Source organism: Triturus cristatus, chromosome 7, assembly GCF_964204655.1.
Source record: "Triturus cristatus chromosome 7, aTriCri1.1, whole genome shotgun sequence".
NCBI lineage: Eukaryota > Metazoa > Chordata > Amphibia > Caudata > Salamandridae > Triturus > Triturus cristatus.
The window spans coordinates 340,066,818-340,085,720 of record NC_140590.1 but is presented as its reverse complement, the minus strand read 5'-3'; the positions used below and the strand labels follow the sequence as shown (position 1 = coordinate 340,085,720).

The 18,903-nt window shown below is 43.3% G+C and overlaps 1 protein-coding gene across 1 annotated transcript in view; it reads left to right on the top strand.

The window, feature by feature from the left end:
- Window positions 1-18,903, top strand: part of GRIN2D (glutamate ionotropic receptor NMDA type subunit 2D) — a 1,598,839-nt gene that overhangs the window by 1,119,342 nt on the left and 460,594 nt on the right. Inside the window, exon 7 of the mRNA XM_085616462.1 lies at window positions 12,066-12,219. Coding sequence (XP_085472588.1) covers window positions 12,066-12,219 — 154 coding nt within the window. The remainder of the gene's footprint in view (window positions 1-12,065; window positions 12,220-18,903) is intronic.

Here is an 18,903-nt window from a genome sequence, read left to right as displayed (position 1 = left end):
GCAAAATCACATCGTACATTTGGCCCTAACTGCCCTACGCTAAACCCAAGAACAATTCCCCTCCACAACCCCCCAAACCCCAGCCCTTGCCCATTCCTAAATCCCTACCCCTGCACGACACCCCAAGCCCCAATCCTTCCCCTACCTTGAACCCTAAATCACTGCCCCTGCATGATCCCCTGCCCCCAATCTTTTCCCTACCCTAAACCCTAAATCACTACCCCTGCACGAACCTCCGACCACCAATCTTTTCCCTACCCTAAACCCTAAATCACTACCCCTGCATGACCCCCAATCCTTTCCCTACCCTAAACCCTAAATCAGTACCCCTGCACCACCCCGATACCCAGTCCTCTCCCTACCCTCTCATGATGGACCGTGAATTTTGCTAACCGCAGAGCCTGAACAATAATGGCCGCTGCCCGGTGGAGCTGTTTTTTTAGCTATAGAGTAAGGGTGGGCGTAATTGGCGGAGTACTACTACGTGGATTTCCACGAAGTTGAACAAATACTCAGTGAATTCCACAACTTTGTTCCGTTGGACTCCCAATTAAACAGTAGCCTCATATACTTTTGGTAAAATAACAAGTATCTCTGTCTTTACATGGTAAAATATATATAGTCATTTCACAAAAGTGAAAATGAAAATTTAGCAAGCAGTGAGAGTGGTGATGATTTTGGGATCCTCCCTAACCTAGGGAGAGAACCAAGCAGATGCCTTGAAAACAAAGATCACATCTTGCTGAACGATTCGGTGGTGGTCCCATCCTCTTAGGACCACCCCAAGCACAGTTATGGGCAAAAATACAATCCCAACCAAAGGCCCTGCAAAGCATTATGGGACGAGATTAGCAGTGGGCAGTGAATATTATAGTATCCAATATCAAAATAATTCTACAAAGAGCTGCAGATCAACTAGTCGTTACTAAGTGTCCCTGACAAGTCAAATGCAAAAGCATTGAAATTATTACATCAAGCTGCAGTTTCACTAGTCGTTACTAGGTGTCCCTCACGAGTCAAATATGTATAGTTCAGGTAACTATAACTCACGCACCCGCAATGCACTGCTCATGACGTTACATATTACATCATTCATGACATGGTCAGTGGCATCACTGATGACATCTCAAATGACATCACTGATGACATCATCCATGTGAAAATCTGATGCACCTCCTCATACTCTAATGTAACCTTTGATACACCCACTGTAAAATACAGACTATCATTTTCTAAATCATAGACACACCAATAGCAGTTACTACATATGCACTCACTGATTCCTAGGTCTACACACACATCCACTCATTCATCCATACAATCACTCCTATATGCAGTCACTCATCAATACAACACTATCATATGTACTCATACACCTATACAGACACTCACACACCGCCACTCATCCATTCAGTTACTCACACACCTAGTCAGTCATGCTAAGAATCAATCACACTCCCATTTACTCACCTATACAATTATACACACACCACCTCACTTATTCATACAGATACTAACAAACATTTACTCTCTTATATAGTCAGTAATACAAGTACACACTTATCCATACAGCCAGTCTCACAATCACTGAATATCATGTAGAGTCATTTATATACTCCAACTCTCACATACACTGCCTTTTACATATGTAGTTACTTGGACATATACCACTGGGACATCCATTTACTCACCAACACACCCATACACACGCTCACGCACCCATGCAGCTGTTTCCACATGTACTCTTCAACCCATACACCCAGTGAATCAACCACTCACACATCTATGCACAGAGTCACACACCTCCCACCCACCCACCCACACACTCAATCTCCCAAACAAATACTCAGACAACCAATCAATAACCTATATAGACACTCATGTAGCTACTGACCAACCCATGCAGCAGCGTGCACACCAACAGACAGACTGATACAGAAATTCACACAGTTTAGTCACTAACCCATTCATTCAGTAAGACACATTTATTCACTCACTTATACAGTCAGTCACACACCTACTAAATCCTCCATCCTAACACTTATACACCCACTCATTCTTCAATACACCTTGGAATATATATAAAACTTTACAGAAACACACAGTCACTGGATGATGTCATCAGTGATGTCATTTGAAATGTCATCAGTGATGTCACTGACCATGTCATGAATGATGTAATATGTGACGTCATGAGCAGTGCATTGCGGGTGCGCGAGTTATAGTCAGCTGAACTAACTATAACGGTGGAATTTCTATGGTTTTGTAAGAGTGAAATGTCCAGCTAACTATAACGTCCCTGAAACCTATGTTTTTATCAGTGAGAATACATATATATATATATATATATATATATATATATATATATATATATATATATATATATTCACTGAAAAAACCATAGGTTTCACACACGTTATAGTTACGAATTAGCATTTAAAAAACCTTGCAAATTCACTTAAAAAACCATAGGTTTCACACATGTTATGGTTAGCTGGACATTTCACTCGTAAAAAAACAATGAAATTCCCCCGTTATAGTTAGTGCAGGCAACTATAACTCACGCGACCGCAATCCTCTGCTGATGACGTCAGATATTACATCACTGTATTTAGACACTTATTTACCCATGTCTTCTTCCATTAATCTTTAGCTATACATATATTACAAATATTTATTTTTCAGAAAGACACATATGTCATCAGTGATGTAATATCTGACGTCATCAGCAGAGGATTGCGGTCGCGTGAGTTATAGTTGCCTGCACTAACTATAACAGGGGAATTTCATTGGTTTTTTACGAGTGAAATGTCCAGCTAACTATAACATGTGTGAAACCTAGGGTTTTTTAGTGAATTTGCAAGGTTTTTTAAATGCTAATTCGTAACTATAACGTGTGTGAAACCTATGGTTTTTTCAGTGAATTTGTACGGTTTTTTAAATGCTAAGTTCTGTATTTAAAAAAAAAATAATTTCAGGTTTTTCACCGTGCGCGCACCGTGCGCGTGCAGTGGGCGCTTGGTGCGCTTCACGCACCGAGCACCCACGGTGCGCAGTGCGTGCCGTGCGCGCACCGTGCCGGCAACCCGCGATTTTTTTTTTTTTTTAAATTTGTTTTTTTCTCCCTTGGGGGTCCTTCTTTGACCCCCTGACCAAGGCTATGGGGTCAGGAACTGTCCACCCTGCCCCCTTTTCACGTTCTCCACCTTTGTTTTTCACCCCCACAGACTGCGAGAGACAAAATGGCGGCTGACACTTCCTGGTTTCGAACGATTCGAATGTTTACCGACATCTAACAACCAATCAGAATTGCGCTCGCGCACGGCAGGGTGCGCCCACAGTGCGTGCACGGTGCGCGCATATAGATATGGATATGGTTTTAAATGCTATTTTCTCAGGAGATACTGAACAGATTTACACGAGACCTTCAAAAGGCACTTCCTTGACCTTATGGCTACCTCTTTGCCAAATTTCACGTAATTCTGTTCAGCCGTTCGGGCTGTACCTTCGACAAAAGGTCCTATGGAAAAATGCATGGGGAAAACGCGTTTTGGGACCCCCTCCCTTTTTCTCGGCTCCCGCTTGACGAATCACCCCGAGACTTTCAGGGTAGGAGCTGAACGGAGCGCCCCATTTGTTTTGAAAATTTCGCGAGGATTCGTCAACCGGCGCCAAAGTTATTCAAAATAGAATTTTGAGATTTCCTATGGAAACTAGGTTGTAATTATAACTATCTACTGGCGACCGCCAGTAGATAATATATGTGTATATGTATATATAATAATTTTTTTCCTTTTTTCTGCCATGATGGAGTGTGTATTTACTATTCCAACTCCCAATGTAACTTAATAGTGATGGGACATCATGTTGTTTCCTAAAACAGAAGATAATGTGAATTTCTTTTAAAGGTTTGTACCAGGACCTACAATGGTATCACCATTAACACTATTCCACCCTACTGTAGCTAAAGCACAGCCACCCCAAACTAGTGAAAATAAAAACATAAGTTATGCTTTCACCTATTCAGGAGGCCTACATGTTTTACTACAGAGGACCCTGAAGAAGGACCAAAGTCTGTTTGTGTTTCTTTATCAGCTCATGCTGACAAGCCTCCTCTGGTGGGAGTCCACTTCCTTGTACATCATATTTTAGAGATTGTCTACCTACCAGCCTGCAGACTACTAACCACACCAATAACCACACCAACTCCAATGCCCCCGCATTATCCTCCTGTGAATACCTCTGCTTAAACATCTCTTGTAATAACAAACAAATATGTACTTTAGACACATTCTACCACCCTCCAGGAGATAACCTCACATTCATAGAACAGCTCATAGATATTCTAGCGACAAATGACGGCCAACAAAATAAGCAAATACTCCTGGGGGACTTTAACCTTCACTGGGATGACCAAAACGACCCAGGGGTAAACAGCCTCCAAGCTTTCCTCTCAGACCTTAATCTTAACCAAATATGTAACGACAAAGGCGCAACCCTCGACCTAGTAATTTCCAAAGTGGACTCCACACAGCTCGACTTGATCCTCCCCTGCGATTGGTCTGACCATCACGTCATTACATTCCAAGTCATGGAATCGGTTAAACGACTTTCAACACAACCTCTGAGAACAAAGATCTGGAAGAGAAATCTGAAAAACGTCAGCTCCAACCTTCTAGCATCCTCTAATTCAAACATACTATGTCCCCGGGAAGACCTAGCTGATGTTCAAGGGCTCACCAATTATTATTTCCACTCGATGAACAACCTACTAGACAAAATAGCCCCTCTACAATTGAAAAGAACTACCACAAAAGACTCAAAACCCTGGTATGATGGTAGGCTAAATGAAGACAGACACTCACTTAGAGTAATTGAACGACGTTGGAGATCCGCACCCTCAGCTGACCACCTCAAGCTACTAAGAACCACCAGAAACTCCTACTTTAGAAAGATAAGAAGATCTAAAACCGACTTCTTCAGGATTCAACTAGACCAAGCCAAGAACCGTCCTAAAAAACTATTCGACCTAATCAAAGCCCAAACCAAGAGTCCACCCATCCACCCCAAAGCTATCCCAGACACTCTACCCAATTGTGAGGAATTTGCCTCCTTTTTCACTTCAAAAACAGAATCCATAAAAACAGACCTACTCAAGGACCTCTTATCCCTCTCAGACATGCAAAAGAACTCGTCACTGCCCCCAGCAGGTGCCCAAGCCAAATACTCCACAAAATTCAACCTCAAAAACAACGCAACTTGGTCCTCCTTCAACACTTACAGTGAAGATACTATACTAAGGATGCTAACCACTCTGAAACCCTCCAACCACTTCACAGACCTGCTTCCCGCTAGCTACTACTTAAAAGACTTCATTCCTCTGTTACTACCTCTCTGGACCAAGATTATAAATACCTCCCTCCTTCAAGGAACCATACCAGACATCCTGAAAACAGGTCAGGTATCCCCTATCCTAAAGAAACCAACAGCTGACCCATCGGAATTAAATAACTATCGTCCGATATCCAACATACCTATGCTAGCCAAGCTCTTGGAAAAATGTGTTCACATGCAGCTGAGCAGCCACATCGAACAATTCAACCTGCTTAACCAATATCAATCAGGCTTCCGAGCAGGTCACAGTACTGAATCAGCCATGACACACATAATTGACGACGCTGTAAAAATCCTGGACCAAAACGAAGCCTGTTTACTAATCTTACTCGACCTGTCATCAGCATTTGACACCGTCAAACACAGCAACTTGCTAGAGCTCCTGAAACACAGAATGGGATTATCTGGAGCTGTGCTTACCTGGTTTGCCTCTTTCCTCCAAAATAGATCTCAAAGGTTCAAGGTCAATCAATCCTTGTCCAACCCCATGCCTGTCACGTTAGGAGTTCCGCAAGGCTCCTCCCTCTCACCCACTCTTTTCAACCTTTTCATGGAACCACTCACCAAACTTCTCAGTCTCTCCAAGATTCATTTCCATATGTATGCAGACGATACCCAACTCTACATCAAGATCCACTCACTTAAGGCCATCAAATCTTTCAACACAACACTACAAAAAACCCAAACATGGCTGGCCGAAAACCATCTGAAACTAAACTCCCTCAAAACGGAGTTCCTCTTAATCGCCCCCCCTAACAAAGCATCCACTATGCTGGACTGGATGTAGCACCTAACAGCCCTCAAAGGGCAAACTCTCATTGTCGAATCAGCGATATCGCTACGTGTGACTCTGGACAGTAACCTAAAGATGCAGAAGCATATCAGTTCCTCCACAAAAGGAGCTAACTTCCACATGAAGACCCTGCGAAAACTGAAACCCTTCCTGCCAGCTTACGACTTCAAACAAGCGGTTCAAGCCCTAGTAATCTCAAGAGTGGAATATGGGGCTGTAACTTTTTGCCCCCTCCCAAGGTCATCAACAGCCGCGCTAAGCCGCTATCAACTCAGCTGCGAGACTCATCACTGGCTCAAAGAGAACCTCTCACATCTCTCCAGACCTTAGAGCCCTCAACTGGCTCCCGTTTGAAGCTAGAATTCATCTGAAAATCGCATGTATGACGCACAAGGCCTTACACCATAATTCTCCGAACTACCTAGCTCAGAAACTGGTGCTCTCTGCTGGTAATGGAGCCTCCAGGAGTGCCAAGACTCTTCTACTGAAACCACAACGATTTGCCAAGAAAAAAACCTGCAACCGATCCTTCTCTGGAATGCTTTGCCCACAGAAACAAGCCTGAATCCTTCCACTGCCTCCTTCAAAAAAGAAGTGAAAGCGATTCTCATGGCTAAACTCACGTGAATTCACTGACTTGTTACTGTATTTTAATTACTAGTCTGTTTTATTGAGCTCCGTATTTTAATTGCTAGTTTTATACTTATTTGAGTATCGTATATTTGAATCACCTATAACTTTATTTTCTATGTCTATACTTGTTTCCAACATCTGACATGTAAAGCGCAAGGGTCTTGTTTGCGCTATATAATACCTTTAAAATAAAATAAATAAATAAATTAAATCATAATAAGAACGATGAAGAGCTTTATAACTCACACCCTGCAACTTGGGTTTAAATGAAAGGGACTTACGCAACATTACTCATTTCACTGACATCAAGGAGTTTAAAAAGTTGCAGAAGTCTCAGGAGCAGAAAAGTCCTCCGGATAGTGGGCACCAGCACTCCTACATTTAAGCACTGCCTGTATAACTGCAGCAGTCCCTCTACCCTCTGAGCTATCACTCAGCTGCAGTGATCTGCCCAGGCTCAGGATCCATAGAAGCCTATATCTGTTTGCTGCGTTGTAAAGAGAGTACATGTAAGTATATGCAAGGGTGGGCATCAAAGACACCAGCATATCGGCTCCAGTGTTAATATATCGCAACTAACAAATTCCCACCATTAAATAAAAGATGCAAAAACTAAAGATAATCTCTAGGCACTGCACAGCACATGGAGGAAGACTAGGTGGACTTAGTGGTCTTTTTCACCTCGCGCTTCTCATAAATCTATTTAAATTGGAAGTGCTCCTGAGTAGGCCCGAGCACTTTTTTGTGGACGATTTTCGCATAATGTAAATTTACATGCAGTTACACTTAGTTTTTATCAAAACTTTATGTCTGACGCAAAAAGGATAATTCTGCCTTCCCTTACATCTCAGTGCACCTTCATGTGTGCTCTGAAATCAGACACTGCCTTGCTCCCTTGATGCACGCTCTGTATTCGGTTGACAGTGATTGCATTTTTTAAATTTCATTTTAGTTTTGGAAATTATTATTTAGTGTCCCAGTATTCTGAGACGAGATTGTAAAGTTGTAAGCTCTGTAAAACACCTAAAAACTCTTTGCATGATATCTCTCCATTTAGGTGGTTTTTTTTCTGTTTTACATTTTATCCTGCAGAAGAAACATACACTAACATTCCTTTTGTATAGTTACTGCATCGACTGCATAGTTGCCCCCAACTTTTTGCTGATGTTTGGACTGTTTTCTGACTCTATCCAGGCTGTGGCCCTGCTATCCAGGACCCCAGCCTATCTGCTTCCTCTCTAAACTGATGTGAGTACCCTAGGTACATACCAATTGGATACTGAGGACACCCTATCAGCCCCTTGTAGATGGTACCCTAGGTACCCAGGGCATGGGTCCTTCAGAGGCCTACCAGGGGCTGCAGCACTTATTGTGCCACCCCTGGGACAGCCATACAAACTGACCCCACCAGACCACTACTGTAGTCTGGGTAAGGTGGTGCTTGCACCCCTTACAGGGATATAGATATCCTGTATCCCACCTAAATACAACACATATATCCTCATAGGTCACTCCTAAGGCAGGCCTTGCTAATCCTACAAGGCAGGGTGCTGAGATATGTGTGAGGGGGAACCCCTACCTGAGTAGGGCCCCTCTGCAACCTTCGTTAAATCTATTGCTGGGTTGTTTGTAGCGCAGCCATTCCATATACTCTTAACCGCATTATAAGTAATCGCAATAGCGTGATAACTTGAGAGTGGCTGCACAGAACCATGTCATGTTTGGTGTCAAACATCGAGGAATAATACCCCCAATCCAGCCATGGGAGTGAGGGCATGATTCCCCTCTGCTAGAGGGGTGATATGGTAAATGCGGCAGATTTTAGACACCAATGTAAAAGTGCGCACTTAGTACAAAATGGATGCTACCCGCCACCCACACAACTCTGGCTGCCTGTTGCTGGGCAGAACTCCAGCCATGGCAGCTGGACAATAGGGATCTTGTTGCAGGGAGGTGTTCCCACCTCCCCAGACAGACTATGTGGATTGGAACTGGGTGGGTGCACCATAGGATGTCTTTCAAACTTGCACGTAGGCTTCTCCAGTGCCTACTTCTGCATACACCGCCTTGAACCGGTTCAGGGGCATCCTCTCCCCTGCCCAGGCAGGAAAACACACAAAGGGGAGAGGGTGTAGCCACCCTTTCCCGCCTGAACTCTCATTGGCGGGCTCTGATTCAGACATTCCCCTAATCTCTGGATAAAGGTGGGTGCAGGGTCCCCAGAGCCTCAGATTAATCTTGGACTTCAAAGACTTGAACCTTCGACGAGCTGCCGCACAGCTGAATGAAGAAATCTCCCTTGGGGTAAAGGAGTTACCCCCCTGCTTGGCAGGCACATGAAACACTGCAAGTGACCCAGTTGGAACTCTGCTGCTCCTACGGACATCGAAGACTTCTACCTACCCTGAGGTGGATTTCCAAGCATCCCAGAGGCCAGTGAGTGTGCACAGCAAAGCTCAGCACCGTGGACCCCGTGGGTGCCGAGATCCCCAATACCCCAGGACACCAGCCCCCTCTTGCACAGCACACGACCCCGACCAGTGGAGAAGTTGTGCTTTGGCCCATCATTGAGCCAACCTCTCAGCATTACTTGTGCCAAAGGACGACGCTCCAGCCTGCTCCATCAATCCGTGGACTCATCTTTACACACTCCAAATTGCCGCCTCCCGCGGTCCATTGTCTCTTGACTCGTGGGCCCTAGCGGAGGTCAATCTTTACTTGAAAGGGCTCCCCTGGCTGCTCCAGGCCTGCTCTACAGTCTCCTCACTGGAGACCTTGCTCAGTACTCGTGGGTCTGCACCGTAGCTGTTTTGTGATCCTTGCGTGGGTTGCAGTTGCCAAGGCTTAGTGGATCTAATCCGGACACTAACACCGCAGTGGTCTTCATCCTTTGTGGGACAGTTGTCCTCCAGAAGCTGGCCTTCTCTGAAGCCTCCTGGACCCTGTGGCTGCTGATCCAAGCTACACGTCTTCCACCTGAAAACACCCAACATTGAAGGGATCTTTCTCCTGAGCTCCCTGGTCACTGGCTAGTGACCCAGACTCTGTCCCCTCTGCTTTCAGGTCCTTACCTTCAAGATCTACATCTTCAATCTGCACGACATCGACGACGCTTCACGCCAGGAGCATTTCTTCACCTTTTTCCATTGAAAACGAGATCGCGACCCGACATCGAAAACGACCTTCCAAAAGCTTAACTCTAAGCTCCTGAACTTGAACTCCTGCTAGAAGTGTCCAGATTCTTGTAATTTCCAACCGCGACATTTCCCATAGGGTTTAATAGATCCTGACTGTAGTTTAAACACTGCACCCGTCTCCCTTGGGTCCCCTTCCTCACTACCTTGGGTGGTTTTGTAAGGGGCCAGCGACCCTAAGTGTCCTAGGCACTGTCTGCAGAACTGTCGTGGTTCTTATACCACTTTTTTAATATATGGTTTGGTCCCCATTCCAGTGCTATTTATTGTTGTTTAAATGCTTTATTGAATTGTATCTTTACCTCCAGCCTCACAAGAGACTAGTGGGATTTGTTCTTAGAATAAATACATATACTTTGAATATATACCTGTGTGGACTACTCTTTCATTTGGTCATTCCAGAGGTTATGCATGGTAAAACAATAAGCTTAACACTCCTTCAAGACTTAGCCTGAAGGCTGCTCTCCACAGCTACCACTAGGATAGCTTTCTTTAAAGGTTGTCTTTTAACCTATCACCTTAAGAGTCGAATTGGACTGGTGCAAGGTGTCCCCTATAACTAGTGGACAGCATATGCCAGGCCAACTTCTCACAGTTACTAACAGCTATAACCTTTTAAATTGTTGGAGCTTACTTTGAAATTATTGCTTTACACAGTCAAATTGGCACTATTGTAAAGGTCTACCAATTTCCCTTTAAACTAATGTGCTAAGAGATTTCCACTTTGTGTTTCGTTTCACGAGAGTTGCAAAGACTGCACATGGCTATCATTTTGTGGTCTATTGCTCACGCCCTTTTCTCCAGGGGACACTCACTGGGTTGCCCTCAGTGAGCATTTATCATTATATCATGGCATTTTTGCGAGCTTTTGTTTGCTATTGTTAGAGCTTCATTGAAACTTTCGCGTGCTGCAATCTCTGCGTGTGTGTTTTGGGTTTATATGCAATCCCTCAATAAAGAGAGGCAGGAAGCTGGGTGGCGCATGAGTGATCACAGGAAAGGTTTATTTTCTACGTCAGAGTCCAGAGAGAGCAATGTGTCTGAATGGTAAGAAGGGCTAGGGAATAAGTCACGTGCCAAGCGCCGCAGCTCCTGGCACGTGACTGACCCCGCCCCACTCTTTCCGCGACACTGACCTGTCCACTATATCACAGATGCTCTCGGGTTCTTTGCTTGGCGCCTCTGTCAGGACCAACTGTATTCTCCCCACCCAATTTTTTTTTAGTTTTTGTGAAACGACAGTCGGAGCCTCACAAGAAGAACTGCGGGAACAAACGCAGCTCTCATTAGCCACCAAAGTGGCGCGATAACCCCCGCGGCACTTGTGAGGGATGGGAGTCCTCGGGCAATTAGTATTCGCCTGACATTATTTAATTAGCTTGCAAATGTAATGTTTATTTTACTTGCCCAGGATAACCTTGCGAGTTCAGGATCCATAAATTTAGTCCGCAAGTATTTCAGTTGCCGTAACAACCGTCCCCTGATGTGGTTTCTCATTTGCATAGGCCTTGCGTGTGGTGAAAGTTGTCTTGCTGATGCTAATAGTTTCTTTTCTCTTCTCCTCCCCGCCCCTCCTTCTCTTTCCCTGTTTCCTGCTCCCCTGTCTCTCCTCTTGTCTGATTTCCTTTCCTGATACTGGTTGCCCTGTGCCATTCCTCTTACATTTTCTGCTTCCTATTCTTGGTTCTACCTTGTATTTCCACTCACTCATGGTTCCTTATTTTCTTTGGTTCTTGTGTTTTCCCACTTTCTCTTTCTATACTTTATTTTCTCTCTCGGTTTCCTTTTGTTTTTTTACTACTTCCAATACCCTGTACCTGGTCCACTCATTTGATTCTTGTTCCTGACTACTGCTTCATGTTTCTGTTCCCGGCTCCCGCCCCCTGTTATCACTCCACATCCCCTCTCTTGGGTACATTTCTCAATCTTTGACCTTGTTTTCCATTTCTGACTCCTGGTTCATTGTTCCACGCTTTTGCCTCCATTTTCTACTCCTGGATTTGACCCTCCTGGATCCCATTCCCTTTCCAACCCTTTTTCCCAAACTCCAGGTTTTCTACCAGCGTGCCGACATGGCCATTGGCTCCTTGACAATCAACGAGGAACGCTCGGAAATCATTGACTTCTCTGTGCCATTCGTTGAGACGGGTATCAGTGTGATGGTGTCCAGAAGCAATGGGACTGTTTCACCCTCTGCTTTCTTGGGTAGGTTGGAATGGGCTACCCTTTCTTATATTTATGTATATGATTTTCGTTTACTGCACAGAAGGCATGCAATGTGCAAGGGGGGGTCCAAAACTCAATAATTATACATGATCAAGACTATTCCAAATCTTGCACAAGGAAGAAGAATATTGCAAAAGAACCTAAAAAACAAAGATAATATAAAATATACTTGTTTACAAGAGGTGTCAGATTTCCAAGAAAGAAGGAAATTGGTGCTTTCTTAATGTGATAATGAACATGTTTAAGGTACAGCTGCACTCATGGAGGAGGAATGTTTACACTTTTCAGAAGCCTCTTACCTTCGAGTCAAAATGTATCTTTAAACTTTAAACCCATGGAGCCATTCAAGATCTTACATTTGGGGGGGCAGGTGTACCGGCAAGTGGTGACCAACGACGTTATAGGCCAAGCAGTCAACTTTGAAGATGAGCTACCAAAGTGAGCTAATGCAGAAATAAATTCTTGAAACCCATAATAAAACTGGAAGTTGCATGAGGACAGCTTTCAGAAGAGCCACAGGTGTAGGAGGCAGACCAGCGAGTAAGGTCGAGGTGACTAACACAAGGCCAGAAGGGCTGGATCCATATACTATTTTCAATATAAGCAATGATGGGTAACAAATACATTTCAGTTAGAGTCACTCCATGACATTTATCTTGTGAGGATGTGCTGAAAGTCTGGCATGGATCCAACCTTCCTAGGCCTCGTTGGCCACCCCGAAGTAAGGAATTCCTAGACGTGAAACTACCATGCTCTGCACTTGAAGGCGAAAGTCAGAGGTGGTTAGAATGGCTTGGTGTAACAGATAGGCGATAGCTAGAACCTTCCACCAATTATTTTATAGGTAACTATGTAATAAGAGTGGGCCTAAACAGTACCCCTGTGAAATAGCATGGTTGATGGTGCAATCACTGTAAAGATGTCCAGCACACAGTGCGCAGCAGCCAGCATCTACCTTAAGGCAAATGAAACCTGCACAATTCCTTTACGTCCATATAGTCGGTTTCTGAAGAGCTATTTGAAGAGCGTAAAGTTCTAAGATTAATGGTACGCCTATGGTGCAATATCATCTCCAAGTAGAAGCTTGAGACTTTATGCAATAAACTCAAAAAATATCAAAAAGGCATCCCAGAGGTCAAATCAACTCTAAAATGCATCATAGAAAACTCTCTGACAGCATCAAATAATTTACAAAACCACCAGCTGCTCCTGACATCCCTAACACCATAGAGACAAGTGAGTAATTCTTCCAATTAGTGGACAACAAAATGTCAGGTCTTTGTTCAATACAATAAACTCAGATTAGTTCATGGAAACAGACTACAAACCCGCCACAGAATGAACCCCTTTCAAGAGGATACTATAAACCAATTTGATGGACAGAGAAAGAGAGAGCGAGAGGAACCCAGCGGTCTCAGGGTCGAAAGCACAATACGAATAAAATAACTTGTCCCAAAAAGTTGTGCCTGCAATCTTTAAAAAAAAGAAAAAAAAGAATTGGGTGGGGGGAGTTTTGCTCTCAGGCTGTACATGGAATCCTAGCTACAGCATCGACCAGTCATATTTATATGCAAGGAAGAGCCTGCCAAAGATACGATTCGTTCACGGTCATCGAAAGAAAAGATGGCTTCTTCCTTTGCTTTCATCAGGAAGTAGGCGTTCAAATATTATAAAACATCAAATATACTAAAACACTTTCCATTGATTTTAGGCTGAAAAGGAATGATTACAAGTACAACAAAGTGCTGCAATAATGCCGCAAAATTTCCACTTTTGTGTCGCAAAATTTAAAAATCTTTGCTGCAATATCCTGGTGGGTCTGATTAATCCCTGCACTGCAGTAAAATATCGCATTGTGATTCAAGAGTATGTTGAAGCACTTTAAAAACGAAAATCTGTTTATGTAGGAGCAATGTATAATGTACCTGGGGCTTAATCAGTTATTCTGGTGTTATACAATGTTATATATACAGTTATTCAATGTCCTTTCTCATGTAAAGCGCTCTGATACCTCCGGTTCTAGCCAGCGCTACATAAAACTTTTCAAATAAATAAATAAAATAACTAAATAAACACAGTGGCTGCGTTATAACTATTAAAACATTTCATAAGCCTTTCCATGACTCCCTGCGTGACAAATATGAATAACTTCTCCCTGATTCAAGTGGTTGCCATCGAGTGTCTTAAAACGTGACTCCTCTTTTCAAAGATGTTGACTCAAAAATCTTAAAGACGTAAACCATTTCCACCCTATCTGAAGCCTACCCTTCATGGCTAACCTACTCGAAATGTATGTCACAAAACGACTGAAAGACTCCATAGAGGAGAACAACAGTCTAGATGACCACTAATTAAGATTTACTACTGTGGCATCACTGAAACCCGGCTCTATAAATACTCGATGATGTATGGCGCATTGTAAGAAATGGCAGATCTTGACTTCTTATAGTCTTGACCTGGCAGCACTGTTTGACATAGTAAACCTGGCATCCTTGCTGAAATTCCAGTTAGAACAGATGGGGATAGGTGTCTTACTTTTAAAATGGTTTAAATAATATTATCTTGTCAACTCGGCTCAAATAAAACTAGCAAACGTCCTCATGAGCCACGCACGTCAACAGCAAGGATTCCCACAGGCTCCTTCCTCTCTCTGACGCTCTTCAACCTATGCATCCTATGCATGGAAGCCACTACCCATCTCTTAATAACACAAACATCTCTCTTCACTTGCATGAAAAGGATCCTCCCCAGCAGACCTAACCATTCAGCAAATCCCCTAAGAGAGCTCCAGTCCTGGATGACTCTATCTGGCACATGCATCAAGCTAGGATTTTGCGAGTCCTTAATTGCGAATATTAAGGATTCACAATTAAGGACTCGCAAAATCCTATGCATGTAGGAATCGCTATAATAATAGCGATTCCTACACATTCCTTATTTGCGACTCGCAAATTGCGACTCGCAAATAAGGAATAGCTTCCCATTCATTCCTATGGGCCTAGAGGCCTGCAGGCCCATAGGAATGAATGGGAAATTGCAAGCGCAATTTGTGAGTACCAATAGGTACTCTCAAATTGCGCATGCAATTTCAGGGTGCAAGGGTGTCAAAAGGACACCCTGTTGCACCCCTGAAATTGACCTGGGCACGTATGTTGCGCACACACATGCCATAAGGGCATGTGTGTGCGGAACATGAAACTTTAAAAAATGCACAAAAGTGCATTTTTCAAAGGTTTTGAAAATTACAATGAAGTTCAACTTCATGGTATTTTGCGCCCCCTATTAGCAAAATCGCTAATTTTATTACTTTAATGCATTGCATTTAAGGAATCTCAATTTGTGATTCCTTAAATGCAATCGCAATTTAAGTAATCGCAATTTAGAGATTACTTAAATTGCGATTTTTGCATTTGGGATAATGCATCCCAAATGCAAAATACCGGTCGCAAAGGGGCAGATTCTGAGAATATGCCCGTTTGCGACGTTTTTTTTTTTTATGCATGTGCCTGAATGTCTTCTAAAGAACTCCCAGAAAACTGACATCTACTGATATCCCCAGTGCACTGCAGTACCCCTGTACATAATGGGCTGGATGCAATTAACACTTTAGACTGTATTGATGAAACTGCTAAATATTTGGGTTTTACTCTTGATAAGAACCTGATCCTTCATAAGCACATAAACATTTTAGCAAGAGGTGCTCAACACCAAATTAAACTTCTCCAAAGAATTAAGTCCCTAATCCCAAATGAAGAATTTAAAATCACAGTGCGATCCCTGGTTCTCTCAAGACTCTAGTATGGAAATGCCCTTCTGTCTGGCATACCCGGCAGGTATCTGACTCTAAAAGATCTGATCACATCACAGCCACTCTAATCACTCATTCTAATACCCATAGAGGCCAGAAGTCTATTCAAATTGACTTGTATTGTCTATAAATCCCTACACGGAACAGCAGAAAGCTGGCTTGCGAGCAAAATTGTTATCGCATGTAGATACTATAGGCTGAAACTCACCATTCAGAAACTCTACTCCTTAAAAAAAAATTAAAAAATTGAATTCGTTTTTCTCATGGATTCCACAAATCTGAAACTTCATCCCACCATCTTTAAGAACCAATCTTTCATACATCCTTTTTAAGAAAAAGCTTGAAATCCTACTTTTTCAACAACATTTGCAGATATGATTGAATGCTAATAAACCGCAATAAGATATCCAATTTTGTGGGTATATTTACATTGGTGTTGCCCCTCCAGGTCTCATGCTTTCGCGACTGCAGTTGCCATATTGCATGGGACAGGTCTTAGACCCTTTTAATCATCACATACATGAGAGTCGCATTTGTTCTTGCCTCTATGATACCTGACAGAGGAATCTTCTCCCCCACCTCTTCATTATTCTTAATTACCCTGTGTCTAACATTTTATCCTCACCTTAAACCTTTGTTTCACAATCAATTTTGTCAGTCAGTCAGTCAAAAAGCTTTTAATATCGGTAAAAAACCATAAAAAGACATAAATACAAATTTGCAATAAAAAAAGAGCACAATTAGAGCTAAAAACATATATATTAAAAAAAGAATCATACTTTGTAGTCCTAACACATGAGAGATTCATATCGAAGATGGAGGAGGATCATAGGATTTCATTAGATACATTAAATATGCACAGCGCTCCTAAAGGGCAATCCCAAACTATGAAATATATAGACAACATGAGTTACAGTGTTTGAGCTACTGCAGAAACAGTAGTTTGAGGACTTTCAGATTTTAATTTTTTGCACCTCGAGTACCACATAGACAAAAGAAATCTAGCAGTCGCAAACACTATTAGGGGGTGGTATCATATTTGAGAAATCTAAATGCTTCCCTATAGTCCTTAAAGCCCCCTGGACTTGCAAAGTCGAATGATCCATTTGGCTCTTGCCTTACCATAGAAGGGGCAAAAGAGCAGGACATGCAAATCTGTCTCTCTACTACACGCACAACCTGGGCAGGAGCTCGTGGAATGTAATGCATTTGACCTCTTATATGTTACGTCCCTAAGAGGCAATGAACCATATCTAAACTGTATATATAATTTCTTGGCCAAGGGAGGCTGGATATCATCCAAGAATTTCTCCTAAAAAGGATGGGCTTTGATATTCAAAAAGGTATCAGTCAGTCTACCCGTGGAAGAATTTGTTATTATATATACCATGCGGTAGCGCTTAAGGGCCGTGCTCAGAGATTTTTTGGAGTACAGGGCACAGGTCTCCTCAGGGGACGACCACATATCCCCCCTACCTAAAACATGACAAAGTTGCTTAATGTGATTTAGCCATTGAATTTTCCCCTTGCTCCCCCCGGACATAAGATCCCCTAAATCCTTCCTGTAGCTGGAGAGCTCAGGGGTCGACCATAAGCGTCTCCAATACAGGAGGGGGCGATTTGCAACCAACTCCTGAATAGGAGCTAAGCCCAAATCCAACCGAAGGGGTATCAGGGGCATACTCATAGGGAGTCTCAGTAGACGCCTGATAAAACTATTCTCAGTGCGAGATAAAGGGGCAACACTGACGTGACCCCATAACTCTGCACGGTAGAGTGCTCCCCCTCTCTCCTGGGTTTTATAGATTTCCATGGGCGGACTCAACAGCTTAGAAGAGGTATCATTAAATACCTTTAGGATACCACCAGTTGATTGTGCCAACTTCAAGTTAGCCTTAACCATATGGGATCCCCAATCCATTTGATCATTTAATGTAATTCCCAGGTAATCGAAGGTGGTTACTCGGTCCAGAGCAGTTCCATCCAGGTGAGGGAGGGGACAATTGGTTAAGTTGGTGTTATAGGCCATGAACTTAGTTTTAGAGAGATTAATCTCCAAGTTCCTCAGCCTACAAAAGGAGCGAAAAGCCTCTATTGTGCGCTGAATACCTGTGGATGATTTTGACAATAGAAGGGTATCATCAGCGAACATTAGGTGGGTATCTTCCGCCCCGCTAAAATTGGAGAATCCAGATCTCTTGCTCCATATAGATGGTCTATCAACTCGTTTAGGAAGAGCGAGAAGAGCGTGGGGGCCAGAACGCACCCCTGCCTTACTCCCTTTTCCACCGGGAACGGAGCTGACAGTTCCCCACACCTCCCGAATCTCACCCTTGCGTATGTACCTTGGTGCATACGTTTAAATAGATGGCACAGGTAGGCCGGAACACCCATCTCCAACAGGATTGCCCAGAGTTTGTCCCTTTCGACCAGGTCAAATGCGGACCGAAGGTCCACAAAAATCAAATACAAACTACCTGCCCCAATAGTGACTGTCTTCCAGCAGACCAACTGTAATCTGAATAGTTGGTCTATGGTGGATACTTTTGCACGGAAGCCCGCTTGAAGGGGGGTTAGGATGTGATGTTCGTCCATCCAGGTCTGCAACCTAGACAAAAGAAAGCGGGCAAATAATTTCTGGATGACGTCAATCAAACTAATGGGGCGGTAGTTGGCCGGGTCGAGAGGGGAAGCTTTTTTGTGGATTGGGATAATTTCAGCTCCCAGCCAAGTAGTAGGGATCTCCAAGCCCTGAAGAATGGCGTTAAAATAAACCCAATTGTAGGGAGCCCAGACTTTTTGTTCACTAAGATATAGGTCGCCCGGGATCATATTGACGCCTGGTGCTTTCCCTA